Source organism: Oncorhynchus masou, chromosome 17 (assembly GCF_036934945.1).
Source record: "Oncorhynchus masou masou isolate Uvic2021 chromosome 17, UVic_Omas_1.1, whole genome shotgun sequence".
Classification (NCBI taxonomy): Eukaryota; Metazoa; Chordata; class Actinopteri; order Salmoniformes; family Salmonidae; genus Oncorhynchus; species Oncorhynchus masou.
Genome location: NC_088228.1, coordinates 39,909,598 through 39,925,287, shown reverse-complemented (window position 1 = coordinate 39,925,287; position 15,690 = coordinate 39,909,598). Strand labels below are relative to the sequence as shown.

Here is a 15,690-nt window from a genome sequence, read left to right as displayed (position 1 = left end):
CTACAGGCGAAACCAAGATGAAACTTCAAACAGGAAATTAGCAAAATCTTTGAAGCGCTGTTTTCCAATGTCTCCTTATATGGCTGTGAATGTGACAGGAATGAGCCTACAATTTCTGCCGTTTCCCCAAGGTGTCTGCAGCATTGTGACGTATTTGTAGGCATATCATTGGAAGATTGACCATAAGAGACCACATTTACCGGGTGTCTGCCCGGTGTCCTGCGTCGAAATTGGTGCGCAAACCTCAGCTGCATGTATTTTTCCATGGGATTCAGAGAAGAAAGCAGGCTTCCACGAACGATATATCAATGAAGAGATATGTGAAAAACACCTTGAGGATTGATTCTAAACAATGTTTGCCATGTTTCAGTCGATATTATGGAGTTAATTTGGAAAAAAGTTTGGCGTTTTGGTGACTGAATTTTCAGGGTTTGTTTTGGTAGCCAAAAGTGATGTACAAAACGGAGCGATTTCTTCTTCACAAAGAATCTTTCAGGAAAAACTGAACATTTGCTATGTAACTGAGAGTCTCCTCATTGAAAACATCTGAAGTTCTTCAAAGGTAAATTATTTTATTTGAGTGCTTTTCTGGTTTTTGTGAAAATGTTGCCCGATAAATGCTACGCTAAATGCTACGCTGGCTATCAATACTCTTACACAAATGCTTGATTTGCTATGGTTCAAAAGCATATTTTGAAAATCTGAGATGACAGTGTTGTTACGAAAAGGCTAAGCTTGAGAGCTAGCACATTTATTTCATTTCATTTGCGATTTTCATAAATAGTTAATGTTACGTTATGCTAATGAGCTTGAGGCTATAACTGGATACAGGTTTTTTTCGTAGCCAAACGTGAACAAAACGGAGCGATTTGTCCTACACAAATAATATTTTTATAACATTTGCTATCTTTTGATAACATTTGCTATCTAACTGAGAGTCTCCTCATTGAAAACATCTGAAGTTCTTCAAAGGTAAATGATTTTATTTGAATGCTTTTCTTCTTTTTGTGAAAATGTTGCTGGCTGAATTCTAGGCTTATAGCTATGCTAGCTATCAATACTCTTACACAAATGCTTGTTTAGCTATGGTTGAAAATAATATTTTGAAAATCTGAGATGACAGTGTTGTTAACAAAAGTCTAAGCATGAGAGCAAATATATTTATTTCATTTCATTTGTGATTTTCATGAATAGTTAACGTTGCGTTATGCTAATGAGCTTGAGGCTATAAATAGGATCCCGGGATTGCTCGTCGCATGAATTAAGCACTGTGTTTGTCTATTGTTGTGACAGACGAAGATCAGATCAAATCTGATAACCAATTCATGCAGAAATCCAGGTAATTCCAAAGGGTTCACATAATTGTTCTTGCCACTGTAGGGAATTGGGTGCCATTTCGGACACAACAGAAAGCAGCTGGGCTGAGGCAAAGGTGCCTGCTGCTGGGAGGTCTTTCTCCCTCCCTCCACCCACCCACCTCTCTCTCTCTCCTTTTGTCTCTCTCTCCCCCTCTCCATCAGTTTCCCTCCCTCCACCAGTTTCCCTCCCTCCACCAGTCTCCCTCCCTCCACCAGTTTCCCTCCCTCCACCAGTCTCCCTCCCTCCACCAGTCTCCCTCCCTCCACCAGTCTCCCTCCCTCCACCAGTCTCCCTCCCTCCACCAGTATCCCTCCCTCCACCAGTCTCCCTCCCTCCACCAGTCTCCCTCCCTCCACCAGTCTCCCTCCCTCCACCAGTATCCCTCCCTCCACCAGTATCCCTCCCTCCACCAGTTTCCACCAGTCCCTCCACCAGTATTCCCTCCCAGTATCCCTCCACTCCACCAGTCCCTCCCTCCACCAGTCTCCCTCCCTCCACCAGTCTCCCTCCCTCCACCAGTCTCCCTCCCTCCACCAGTATCCCTCCCTCCACCAGTATCCCTCCCTCCACCAGTTTCCCTCCCTTCACCAGTTTCCCTCCCTCCACCAGTATCCCTCCCTCCACCAGTTTCCCTCCCTTCACCAGTTTCCCTCCCTCCACCAGTCTCCCTCCCTCCACCAGTATCCCTCTCTTCACCAGTTTCCCTCCCTCCACCAGTATCCCTCCCTCCACCAGTATCCCTCTCTCCACCAGTTTCCCTCCCTTCACCAGTTTCCCTCCCTCCACCAGTATCCCTCCCTCCACCAGTATCCCTCCCTCCACCAGTATCCCTCCCTCCACCAGTTTCCCTCCCTCCACCAGTTTCCCTCCCTCCTTCAGTTTCCCTCCCTCCACCAGTCTCCCTCCCTCCACCAGTCTCCCTCCCTCCACCAGTATCCCTCCCTCCACCAGTATCCCTCTCTCCACCAGTTTCCCTCCCTTCACCAGTTTCCCTCCCTCCAGCAGTTTCCCTCCCTCCGCTCATAACTCAGCAGATAGCAGCACCAAAACCACCATAGCTGCTGTTAGCACTAGCTAATGATCCCTCATTACGCTACATCACAGCTCCTCTGTACTGTCAACTCCCCAGCCATCCCACTCGAACACTGAGTCCTTGCCTCTCCTTATTACTGGTGTTATGGTTTTGGATAATGTTAGTGAACTCTGAAGACAGATATCACAATAGAAACTACTGTATTTCAATGACCACCACCAGGGAGACATAATGCCCAGAGGGGCTAAGAGCCTAGGCGTAGCTAGTGAGATTTCGAATGATTTCATAACTTCCTGGAATGGAGTGCCTCTCTAACTCGGTATTCTTTGCAGAGGCTTCCATAATAAAGAGCATGGGAGGATTTGCAAATGAGCTGATGAAAACAAGGAGAGTTTCCCACCAGCCGAGTGTGAAAGAAAGAGAGTTCCCCCTTCTCAGAATTGCCTGTGAATGGACTCTTTTTTTCTGCCTCACACTTTAACTTCTTGGTGACAGGGGGGCAGTGTTGAGTAGCTTGGATGAATAAGGTTCCAAGAGTAAACTGCCTGCTACTCTGTCCCAGATGCTAATATATGCATATCATTAGTAGTATTGGAAAGAAAACACTCTGAAGTTTCTAAAACTGTTTGAATTATGTCTGTGAGTATAACATAACTCATATGGCAGGCAAAAAACCCTGAGACAAATCCAACCAGGAAGTGGGAAATCTGAGGTTTGTAGTTTCATTTAATAAGTGATTGCCTATCCAATATGCTGTGTCTATGGGGCCCGATTGCACTTCCCAAGGCTTCCAGCAGATGTCAACAGTCTTTAGAAACAAACAAAACAAACATTTCTAGTGGAAGAGGCAGTCCTGGGAGTGCTTTTTGTGACACCTCTCTTTGGTTGGAAAATGGCTAAATACTTTCTGTGACTAGTTGCTGACCTAACATAATGATATGTTCTGCTTTCGCCGAAAAGCCTTTTTGAAATCGGACACTGTGGTTGGATTAACGAGAAGTGTATCTTTAAAATGGTGTAAAATACTTGTATTGTTGTTTTTTTTTAATTATGAGATTTCTGTTGTTTTGAATTTGGCGCCGTGCAATTTCACTGGCTGTTGGCGAGGTGGGACGCTAGCTTCCCGAACGATCCCAGAGAGGTTAAAGGTAGAAGGGAGGCAAGTCAATTACAAAGGTAACTAGGGACGCGTCCAAAATAGCGCCCTATTCCCTATATTGTGCACTACTTTTGTAGTGCCATTTTGGACATAGGGGCCTTATTTCACTCTAAATCCAGCACACAATAGCTTAGCCTAAGCAATCACAAGACCCAATAACGCACCTATAGGCTATTGCTGGTATTCAGGTGACTGGATGAAGCTAGTTTTTAAAAATCCTTTATTCAGTTCAGAACAAATTCTTATTTACAAATGACAGCATTTGATAGCAACCTTTCAGTTACTGGCCCAACACTCTAACCACTAGGCTACATGCAGCCCCCGCTAGTGTGGGAGAGGGAGAGAGAAGAAAAACATGTTATTTCTGGAATGAAGTTTCTCAAACACTGATGTGGTGGCCTCTGGAAGAAAGCCTGTAAGAAATCAGTCCAACCCACTCTCAAATCATTCCAACTGTACTAACTCAAAATTAAGATAAGCCTATAGTTTGCCATTATAAAAAAGCCGACCTAGGCCTATACTGTTCTGGTAGCAGCGAAAAACATTGATCACAGCCTAGCTGACGGGACATTAGAACTAGGCCTACAACTGGATCTCTTTCAGAGGGTTGAGAATTAGCCTATGTTTATAATCATAGCCCCCGTCCCCACAGGAGGCCTTTGGCCTTCTGGTAGTCTGTCATTGTAAATAAGAATTTGTTTTTAACTGACTTGCCTTGTTCAATAAAGGTCAATAAAAAATATGATAATAAAAATTCACTAGGAACTAAATGGAAACCAAAACAGGGAAGGACTACTATCTGAACGTGTCCAATAAGGAAGCATTGTTTTCGTTTTTCTGTTGCAGAACATATTGTTACAGTGTGCACTGATGAATATGACACTGCAGTTCTGTATTTTGTATCACTTGAGAATTTAGGATTGTTAACATGGATATAAATGTTCCTGTAAACCTAATACACAATAATAGCCTATATTAGCCTATTTGATCTGAATAATTAAGCCATCTCTCACAAACAAGCTGGACAGTAATAATTTAAGTGTTATCTGGCTAGTGGCTACATCATTTCATTTCAACACAAAATACTCACAATAAGGAACAAGTGCTTAAAGGAAAACTCCATCCAAAAACTATGTTTTGGTATATGTTTCATTAGTCCATTGTTGATATAGTCTCAAAATGTTTTGCATGTCAGCAATCAAGTTTTCAAGATAGTAGGTACATTTCAAAATACATAAATATTGCATTTTGCATCATATGTGGTATTTTGAAAGCTATATACCTTGAAAACTTGATTTCTGACTTGCAAAACATTTCGGGACTGTATCAATAATGGGCTAATGAAACAAACACCAAAGGATAGTATTTTGGCGTGGAGTTTTCCTTTAAGCCTTGCCACACATTAATTCATGTAAATTCACTGACCATTTCGAATCCCACCGTACCTTCGCCGCTATGCAATCTGGTTTCCGAGCTGGTCACGGGTGTACCTCAGCCACGCTCAAGGTCCTAAACGATATCATAACCGCCATCAATAAAAGACAGTTCTGTGCAAAGGTCTTCAACAACCTGGCCAAGGCTTTCGACTCTGTCAATCACCGCAATCTGATTGGCGGACACATTAGCCTTGGTTTCTCAAATGACTGCCTCGCCTGGTTCACCAACTACTTCTCAGATAGAGTTCATTGTGTCAAATCAGAGGGCCTGTTGTCCGGACCTCTAGCAGTCTCTATGACGGTGCCACAGGGTTCAATTCTCAGGCCGACTCGTTTCTCTGTAAATATGAATGATGTCGCTCTTGCTGCTGGTGATTCTTTGATCCACCTCTACACAGACGACACCATTCTGTGTACATCTGGCCCTTCTTTGGACAATGTGTTAACAAACCTCCAAACGAGTTTCAATGACATACAACACTTCTTCCGTGGCCTCCAACTGCTCTTAAATGATAGTAAAACTAAATGCATGCTCTTCAACCGGTCGCTGCCCACACCTGCCCGCCCATCTAGCATCAGTACTCTGGACGGTTCTGACTTGTGGACAACTACAAATACCTAGGTGTCTGGTTAGACTGTAAATTCTCCGTCCAGACTCACATTAAGCATCTCCAATCCAAAATTAAATCTAGAATTGGCTTCCTATTTCGCAACAAAGCCTCCTTTACTCATGCTGCCAAACATACCCTCGTAAAACTGACTATCCTACCGATCCTCGACTTCTGCGATGTCATTTACAAAATAGCTTCCAACAGAATATCAGTCTGTCCCTGATGTTTTTCCTGGAGAGAAGTGGCTTATTTGCTGCCCTGCTTGACACCAGGATATCCTCCAAAAGTCTTTGCCTCACTGTGCGTGCAGATGCACTCACACCTGCCTGTAGCCAGTCCTGAGCAAACTCTGTACTGGTGGTGACGCCCGATCCCGCAGCTGAATCAACTTTAGGAGAAGGTCCTGGCACTTGCTGGACTTTCTTGGGCGCCCTGAAGCCTTCTTCACAACAATTGAACCTCTCTACTTGATGATCCGATAAATTATTGATTTAGGTGCAATCTTACTGGCAGCAATATCCTTGCATGTGAAGCACTTTTTGTGCAAAGCAATGATGACAGCACGTATTTCCCTGCAGGTAACCATGGATGACAGAGGAAGAACAATGATTCCAAGCATCACCCTCATTTTGAAGCTTCCAGTCTGTTATTCGAACTCAATCAGCATGACAGAGTGATCTCCAGCCTTGTCCTCGTCAACACTCACACCTGTGTTAACGAGAGAATCACTGACATGATGTCAGCTGGTCCTTTTGTGGCAGGGCTGTAATGCAGTGGAAATGTTTTTGGGGGATTCAGTTGATTTGCATGGCAAAGAGGGACTTTGCAATTAATTGCAATTCATCTGATCACTCTTCATAACATACCGCTTTGCTTTATCTTGGCCAGGTTGCAGTTGTAAATGAGAACTTCTCAACTGGCCTACCTGGTTAAATAAAGGTGAAATAAAAAATATAAAAAATTAAATGTAAATCAAATCAAAGTTTATTTGTCACGTACGCCGAATACAACAGGTGTAGTAGACCTTACAGTGAAATGCTTACTTACAGGCTCTAACCAATAGTGCAAAAAAGGTATTAGGTGAACAGTAGGTAAGTAAAGAAATAAAACAACAGTAAAAAGACAGTGAAAAATAACAGTAGAGAGGCTATATACAGTAGAGAGGCTATAAAAGTAGTGAGAGGAGCCACGCAAAGCCCAGGGGAAAAGAGACATATCCCACCTTCCTAAACACACACATACACACACACAGACACACACACACACACACATTAGCCACAGCAGCCCCTCCCCCAGTCTAGATTCACCTCCCCTTTACCATAAAAGTAGAGAGGTGGGGTTTGTTATTCCTCAGCACAATTTCATTAAAGGGACACATACACAAGCACACCTACTATATACACACACACACCCTCAGGGTCTAGGATAAGGGGAAAGTGAAATTTGATGTCTCCGGTCACAGGTCAATCAACACTGTTAGGGCTACTGTGGCAAATCACTGCCATTGAAAGTGTGAATTAGCCCCTTTTATAATCAACTAGGCCAATTTAGATTTAGCCAGCTGCCAGTTGCAGCTACATCAAAGTCAAAGCAGAATGGCTTTAATTTAAGTACTCAAAACACACTGTTAAATCATGTATATCTAGACACCACTATCAGAAACAATTTGTAACATCTAGGCAGTCATTGAGGGTGTGACTTTACACATGGATTTAGCTCGTCTTTAATCAGGTGCAATTAGTCCTAAATGGCACTCTTATTCCCTATTCAATAGAGTACTTTTCACCAGAACCCTATTGGCCCTGGTCAAAAGCAGTGCACTACATATGGAATACTATGGTGCCATTTGGGACATAGACAGTGAGTCTAAGTGAAATCCTAAGCTGCTACAGGGCCAGTGCTGAGAAGGCTGTGTTTATACTGTGAAGTATGTTAACACGGGCCCACATTCCTCTATTCCCAAATTGTAGTGTTAAAATTACAGCCTCGGCAGAGAGGCGTGACAAAAGCAGCACGCTTAGGGATGGCCAGCACCTGTTTAACCCAGCCAGGACACACACACACCGTCCTCCTTGCTGCCAGTTTCTGAACCTGACGCCCTGATTTTTACAGCTGCATGGGGCATCATATCAGGACTGAGTCTCAAATGGCACCATATTTCTACATAGTGCACTATATACGGAATAAGGTGTCCTTTGGGACACCATTTGGGATGCATCCCAAACCTTCACCTGTCAAGGCAGTGCACTGAGCAGCCTTGGTTCTTATAAACTGTACCTTAGCAGGAGGTCTTGCTCACACACCACACATACACACCAATGTGCTTGCATACTAGTCTCTCCAACAGCTTGTAGAATAAGTCCCAAACTCTGAAGTAGGCTATGATACCATAATTGGCTACAAGATGGAAATAGCAGCTTAACTACAAGATTCAACTACCCGAGAAGAAACAGCATCAAGGTAATGAAAACAACCCCCATGTACGGGGGAGAGACACCACGTGACACCCTGCCTGCTCTAACATCTTTTGATTTGCTACCAGGAGGGAGAGCTTCATGAAAGAACACTGTTATTTTCCATTATTACGCATCAATAACGTAAGAATATCACATCAGTCCAATATGTAATTAATAATTTAAAATGTAGGCCTAACGCAAATTATTAATATGAAGCGGGACAATGTTTATTTTTCAAACAATAAAAAATGACAGAATGACAAAAATAACACTGAAGGGTTTAAAACATAAGGTGTAGGCTAAAATAAAACACCATGAAGACTTGCACCTCAACCCTATGGCCCGCGGTCAACCGTCAGAATGATCGTTGCCCGTTATAGAATAACACTAAGCATGCCTTGCTATCATAAATGATACGTGATCGAACAGACTGGATATATATTAAAACAATACAAAGGACACAGTAATATAGAAACGACATAGTTCGAGGCACCTTTATAGGTGTTGCATCACCTTGCATACCTGGCCGTCTCATAACATAAAAAGCAGCAGCCCCGCCTTCACTGCAGTAACGGTACACACCGCCATTCCATCGACCCACTCGGAAATTGCATAACGATATAATTGAAAACAATAGATGGAAAACATTTAGGTGTGTGCTGTCTGTTTCACAATATTGCTATCTATTACAGGAAATAACGGAGTCATTCGCATTCGCAACCACCTTGTGTACTGCTTTCCCTTTCCTTCACAACCTATTCTTCCCTTGCCTGCACGGTGACACACACAGGGCGGTAGGCTACACTAGAGTAGATTATACATCACTTGTTTCGACAAAATAAAAAGAACGAACAAAAAACATCATAATCAAACATCAACAAATTGGACATCATCATGCATGTTTATGAGTGAAAAATCCCGCGAGAACAAAACCAACAGTGAGAAACCAAGAATCTACTGACGCTGATATGCACGGATAAACTAAACAACCATAATGCTTTTCTACCTGCACAAGTTGCCATTTTCTGCAGCGTATATTGGAGTCTTTTCCCTCGTCTGCTCTAGAATGAAGGTAGGTTTAAAATAAACAAATATTTCCCCCAATCTGTGCCAATAATACCGTACAGATAAATGCCGCAGGTAGGGTTTTATAGGAGGACATTTGCGAGCCCCGTTTTCACTGTTCAGGTGAACATGTTGATGGCTCCTGCCTGCGCACGGACGCTGCCTGGGCGGCACGGCGCTCAGCTCTGTGTCACATCTTGTGTCGTCAGCGGCCACAGGAAAAGGTGCTTTCCTGTTTCCAGCCCTCATCTCACTACTCGAATAACGGTACTACCTATAATATTTGATTGGCCGGTAGGTAGAGTGAAAGTGAGGAGGATAGGTAGAACACAGGTAAGATACCCTCCAATGAGAGGGAGCTACTCTTTTCTGATCAAATCTAAAGTGGAATCCAAGCGAAAATCATTTGCTGACAAACTTCATCAAATCAAGTGAATGATCAGGCTACATCGAAAATATCAATTGCCGTTGTATGCTATTGTAGGTATAATGTTGTTAATTTAGCAAACTGAGTATCATTAGCCTGTTTATGCTCATGTAGCAATTGAACTATTCAATAAATAAAACAAATCGTGCAGTGTATTATGTTCTGTTACCTTTCATTCACGTGAAGTTTGGGTCGTTAGACAGAATGTCCAGGCTGCGCTGTTGCTGCTGCATAACTCGATTCCTTATATAGGCTGCAGCAGTTGCTCACACACATAGGAAGGCTATGGGCTGTGTGACGCCCATTTCTTTCATGCATTGCTTACACCACCCAGCATAACAGGTAAGTATTAGCCTAGGCAATATATCAGCTGCTCTTCCACAAATTAAAAATCAACATCAAGCTATTCAAGAAGCGACATTTGAGGATTAAAATGTAAAGTAAAACGGATCGGTTAAGACCAAAACAAAGTTATGCTACCTAAAAAGGAGACCACGAGAAGCCTGAGTGTGATGTATTCAAATCGAAATGAACAAAAGTGGACTAATAGGACAAAATACGTTGTATAAGACAGATCTCCTTCCTTAGCAAACCCCTCGACAACAATGCATCAAACAGTGTTGCGTGCAGATAATAGAAGGGGTTGCTGCCCAAGTCACAACACAAGCCCGATTAAATGTATTTTATTTATCTATTACTATAGGCCTAATGCAAGTCCAGAATGGCATGCAACGAGTGAGTCTACAAAGTCAAATGGAAGAATATACTATGCATGCAAATAACTCTGCTACCTGTAGCAAAACACGACAGACTAGCTATTACCATTATCTCGTAATTTTTCAGTAAAATTACAGGTGGCTGAGTTTAACTGAACTGAATGTCTGGGACAGCAAGTTAGCAAGCTGCTAGCCTGTTAGCTTAGAAGTTTTTGTTGAGCAAAAGCGTAGCAAACGAAAGGATTTCTGTTTCACAAATATAACACATCGCATCTGGTCTCTTATAAAAACAAGGTGACAAGTGACCGCAAAAGAAAATTGGGTCGAGGAACAAAATCAGTCTCTCACTCAAATCCACGGGATGATAGGTGCGTATAACGGTACGCTCCGGCAGCGCTGCTGCGCGAGGCGGAGAGAAGCGAGCCAGGTATAACGGTACACACCACATTTGAATATACGTACTACTTTCCAGCACTTCAACTCCCTAAAACGTTGGTCGGAAAAGTCCCAAAGTCGGCGAACACAGTTGAATGAACCCAAAAGTACGTAGTCCATCTCACTTAATCGTTTCCCGTCGGTTTACGGAGTTTGGCTTACCGTTATTCCTCTTCGGGTTCGCCTGTTTTCTGCGCTTACACCTGGGGCCATCCGCCATGATCCTTTCGCTCTGTCTGAATAATGCCTGCCGGGGCGAGTCACCTCCTCTCTCTCCACCTCCCCCCGTACCCCACTCCTCTCTCCACTCCACCTCCCTCCCTCCTCTGCACCTGGTTTACGACACTTTCTGCTTTACGACATCACCTTCTCCAGTTTCCGAACATGCTAAATTCGTTCTCCTAACCTGCAGCGTAAATTCTAACCTGCTACGAAGAAGTCACTTCGGTATCGAAGTGGCGTAAAAAGAGTGTTTCCCCACTGCTAACACTCCAGCACATGGCCCAACTCCCTACTGGCAGCACATAGAGTCCACCCCGAGCTTTTGCTTTCGCCGAACTCTTGATCGTTTGCTCCTGTTGCCGAAAATATAAGATGCATGGTCAAAATAAGAACATGGTAATGTGTTTTGATAACAGATAACATTTTGACAGGTAACAGACAGTCCATCATGAGGCTGCTACAATTATAAACTATTCTTTTGGAAAGGAAAATACTTCAAGCGACAGGGAACAGTTCACGTGACAGAGCATTAACCCCTTAAATGCCAGACTGTTGCTGGCGCACGACTACGTTTCAAATGGGCTATTCTATAAGAGATTTTAACACACACACACACACACACACACACACACACACACACACACACACACACACACACACACACACACACACACACACACACACACACACACACACACACACACACACAGTTTAGCAACACGTTTGATGGCAACAAATGCACTATTTATACATTATTATGATCATGATGAAATTGAAAACAACAATTATGAAAAGTATGATATCCTGATTATAATAAAGATAATAACACAATGATTATTATAAATATAAAATAATATTCTAATGTTTTGTTTAGTTATGACATATGCAGGATTCCTGGCTTTATAGACATACATTTTCTCTCTCTCTCTTCATCTGTCCAGATTCAGACTGCTATCACTGTATCACGTCTTGCATAAGCCTAACGCAGATAGATAAAGTTTTCAAAATCTATTTAACCATTATTTAACCAGACAAGTCAATTAAGAGCAAATTCTGATTGAGACATACATTCTTCAGATGACCCACCTGAGAGAGGAAAGATAGAGGCAACAAGAGACACAGTCCGATGCAGCGATCAAGGTTTGTCTCTTCAAACAAGTGTGCACGGTAAGGCTCCACTCCTTTCCTCAAGGACCCATGAGCTCAATGACAGTTTGTTACCGGTCACAAGAGCAGCTTCCAGACTGCAGACCCATCAAGCTATTCTTGTACCTGAGGTCAGTTTTCGGACTGAACCTGGACTTGCCAGGTGCTGTATATGTTCCATGCCTTTCCTTTCAAAGGCAGCTCGACTGTTCCAGTACAGTACATGAAATAGACATTTTTACAGATTGTTACATTCTATTTCAGCTCTTATGCATTTTATATCCATCTTCACTTCCAATTTTTGGCATGGATCTAAGTTTTCATTTTTCACAGTACTGAACACAGTATGATGACATAATTCAAGTTTTGTCTTATTTTTCATTTTTAGCAAATCTGTTTTAAAGCAGCAATTAGCAGTTAAAACCATAACAAAGCTTTCCCCACCCCTGTTTGAGTAAAAAGCTGAGAGATTGGGCTGGAGAAATGTAACCACTCTCCAATTCATAGACAGCTAATGGATGTTTACATTTACTTTGTTTACAAACATTGGAGTAAAACATGCTTATATTTTGGGTTCTGATGGGGAACACCAATTGAACTAAGCTCATGAGGCATTTATAAGTTACATTCTTCAAGAATCAATGCGTACATATAATTAATGTATATGTTAAACAGTTGATGTAGCAACTGCGGAGTGCCCCTTTAAAGATTCTGGAAAAAGATATATTGTCTTTATAGAGGGTGTAACAACATTTCTAGTTCACAGGTCATGATGAAGTCAATTCCCAGCCCCTGATGACAGCAACAAACAACTCACCAGTCTCCCCCATGAGGCTTTACCACAACTCACCACCAGGGGACAATCTCTGGAGGTATCTTATTGCATGAAAACATTTGTTTATGTTCAACCAATCAAATAAGTATTGAATGTAACCCAGGTTTAACTGGCAGGTGCTAGATTACATCACCCAAAATATTTAATATTATAACACAATTTGGCTGTAATCTGAACTACGAGGGCAGGAAAATAGCATTGAATGAGCAGGGAGCTGTTGTCTAAATAAGAGCACATCTGTCAAGCCTGGTCCTCCTGTACTCACCTAGAGCTACAACAGCGCCCCTGGGTCTCTCTCTGTACCTTATTCCCAGTCTGTCCCATATGGAGATTGCAGGGGCCCGGGATCCAAACATTCATGGCTTGAGAGATGTGGTCATCAGTCAAGTGTGTGTAGCTGGCTATCTAGTTTGACTATCAACAGTACTGCCACAGCAGCATAACATTTGATTAACACTTGATAACACATAATTTAGCTTACATCATCATCATCAATATTCAGTCTAGTTGGCTGATACACGCAGCAGAGAGAGGCAGAGACACGAGGTAAATAACAATCAGTAAAATAAATCAAGCTAGCTAACTAGCATGTACAATGATATTATTTTGTTTACGGGGGAGGGGTGCCCTTTTAAAATGTTGAGTGCCTACCCCCTGAAAGGTCTGTGAACAACCCTAGTGACAGTGCATGGTCCAGTCCATAAGCAGTGTCAGTGTTCTTTTGCCCATATTAATCTTTACTTTTTATTGGCCAGTCTGAGATATAGCTTTTTCTTTGCAACTCTGCCTAGAAGGCCAGCATCCTGGAGTCGCCTCTTCACTGTTGACATACTATTTAATGAAGCTGCCAGTTGAGGACTTGTGAGGCATCTGTTTCTCAAACTAAACACTCTAATGTACCTCTCCTCTTGCTCAGTTGTGCACAGGGGCCTCCCACTCACTGCTCTTTCTATTTTGGTTAGGGCCAGTTTGAACTGTTCTGTGAAGGGAGTAGTACACAGCGTTGTACCAGATCTTCAGTTTCTTGGCAATTGCTCGCATGGAATAGCCTTCATTTCTCAGAAAAATAATAGACTGATGAGTTTTAGAAGAAAGTTATTTGTTTCTGGCCATTTTGACCCTGTAAACGAACCCACAAATGCTGATGCTCCAGATACTCAACTAGTCTAAAGAAGGCCAGTTTTATTGCTGCTTTAATCAGAACAACAGTTTTCAGCTGTGCTGACATAATTGCAAAAGGGTTTTCTAATGATCAATTAGCCTTTTAAAATGATAAACTTAGGATTAGCTAACACAACGTGCCATTGGAACACAGGAGTGATGGTTGCTGATAATGGGCCTCTGTACGCCTATGTAGATATGCCATTAAAAATCAGCCTTTTCCAGCTAAAATAGTCATTTACAACATTAACAATGTCTACACTGTATTTCTGATCAATTTGAAGTTATTTTAATGGACAAAAAATTAGCTTTTCTTTCAAAAACAAGGACATTTCTAAGTGACCCCAAATGTTTGAACTGTGGTGTAGGTCCTGGATGGCAGGAAGCTTGGCCCCAGTGATGTACTGGGCCGTACACACTACCCTCTGTAGCGCCTTACGGTCAGATGCCGAGCAGTTGCCATACCAGGTGGTGATGCAACCGGTCAGGATGCTGTCGATGGTGCAGCTGTAGAACTTTTTGATGATTTGGGGACCCATGCCACATCTTTTCAGTCTCCTGAGGGAGAAAAGGCATTGTCGTTCCCTCTTCACGACTGTCTTGGTGTGTTTCGACTATTATAGTTTGTCGGTGACGTGGACATCAAGGAACTTGAAACTCTTGACCCACTCCAATAAAGCCTGTCAATGTAAATGGGGGTGTGTTGGCCCTCCTTTTCCTGTAGTCCACAATCAGCTCCTTTGTCTTGCTCACATTGAGGGAGAGGTTGTTGTCTTGGCACCACACTGCCAGGTCCCTGACTTCCTCCCTATAGGCTGTCTCATCATTGTTGGTGATCAGGACACTGTTGTGTCATCAGAAAACTTAATGATGGTGTTGGAGTCGTGCTTGGCCATGCAGTCGTGGGTGAACAGGGAGTACAGAAGGGTACTAAGCACGCTCCCCTGAGGGGCCCCCGTGTTGAGGATCAGCATGGCAGATAAGTTGTTGCCTACCCTTATCACCCTTAAAACCTCTTACACTTATGGTGGCGCTATTTCATTTTTGGAAGAAAAACGTTCCCGTTTTAAACAAGATATTTTGTCACAAAAAGATGCTCGACTATGCATATAATTGCTACTGTTCGAAAGAAAACACTCTGACGTGTCCAGAAATACAAATATCTTCTCTGTGAAGTGCCTAGTGCGTGAGCTTCAGGCAAAACCAAGATGACTTGGCATCCAGGAAATGACAAGGATTTTTGAGGCTCTGTCTTTCATGATCTCCTTATATGGCTGTGAACGCAAGAGGAATGAGTCTGCCCTTTCTGTCGTTTCCCCAAGGTGTCTGCAGCATTGTGACGTATTTGTAGGCAGATCGTTGGAAGATTGACCATAAGAGACCACATTTACCACGTGTCCGCCCGGTGTCCTGCGCCGAAATTGGTGCAAAAGTCACCTGCCAGTATTTTTCCATGGAGCAGAAGAGAAGCAAGCTTCCAAGAACTGCATGTCAATGAAGAGATATGTGAAAAAACACCTTGAGGATTGATTCCAAACAACGTTTGCCATGTTTCGGTCGATATTATGTAGTTAATCCGGAAAAAGTTTCACGTTGTAGGTGACTGCATTTTCGGTTCGTTTCGGTAGC

The 15,690-nt window shown here is 42.8% G+C and overlaps 1 protein-coding gene across 4 annotated transcripts in view; it reads right to left on the bottom strand.

Moving 5' to 3' along the window:
* Positions 1-11,010, bottom strand: part of LOC135559035 (zinc finger E-box-binding homeobox 1-like) — a 104,234-nt gene extending 93,224 nt beyond the window's left edge. For 2 of the 4 annotated variants that reach the window (XM_064993348.1, XM_064993349.1), the window contains exon 1: positions 10,860-11,010. In XM_064993348.1, the coding sequence (XP_064849420.1) occupies positions 10,860-10,917 (58 nt within the window). In that variant the 5' untranslated portion in view covers positions 10,918-11,010. Of the gene's footprint in view, positions 1-9,060; positions 9,216-9,715; positions 9,776-10,859 lie in introns of those variants that run through there. The other 2 variants (XM_064993351.1, XM_064993350.1) reach the window with 2 other exon arrangements.
* Between the last annotated feature and the right edge of the window lie 4,680 nt (positions 11,011-15,690).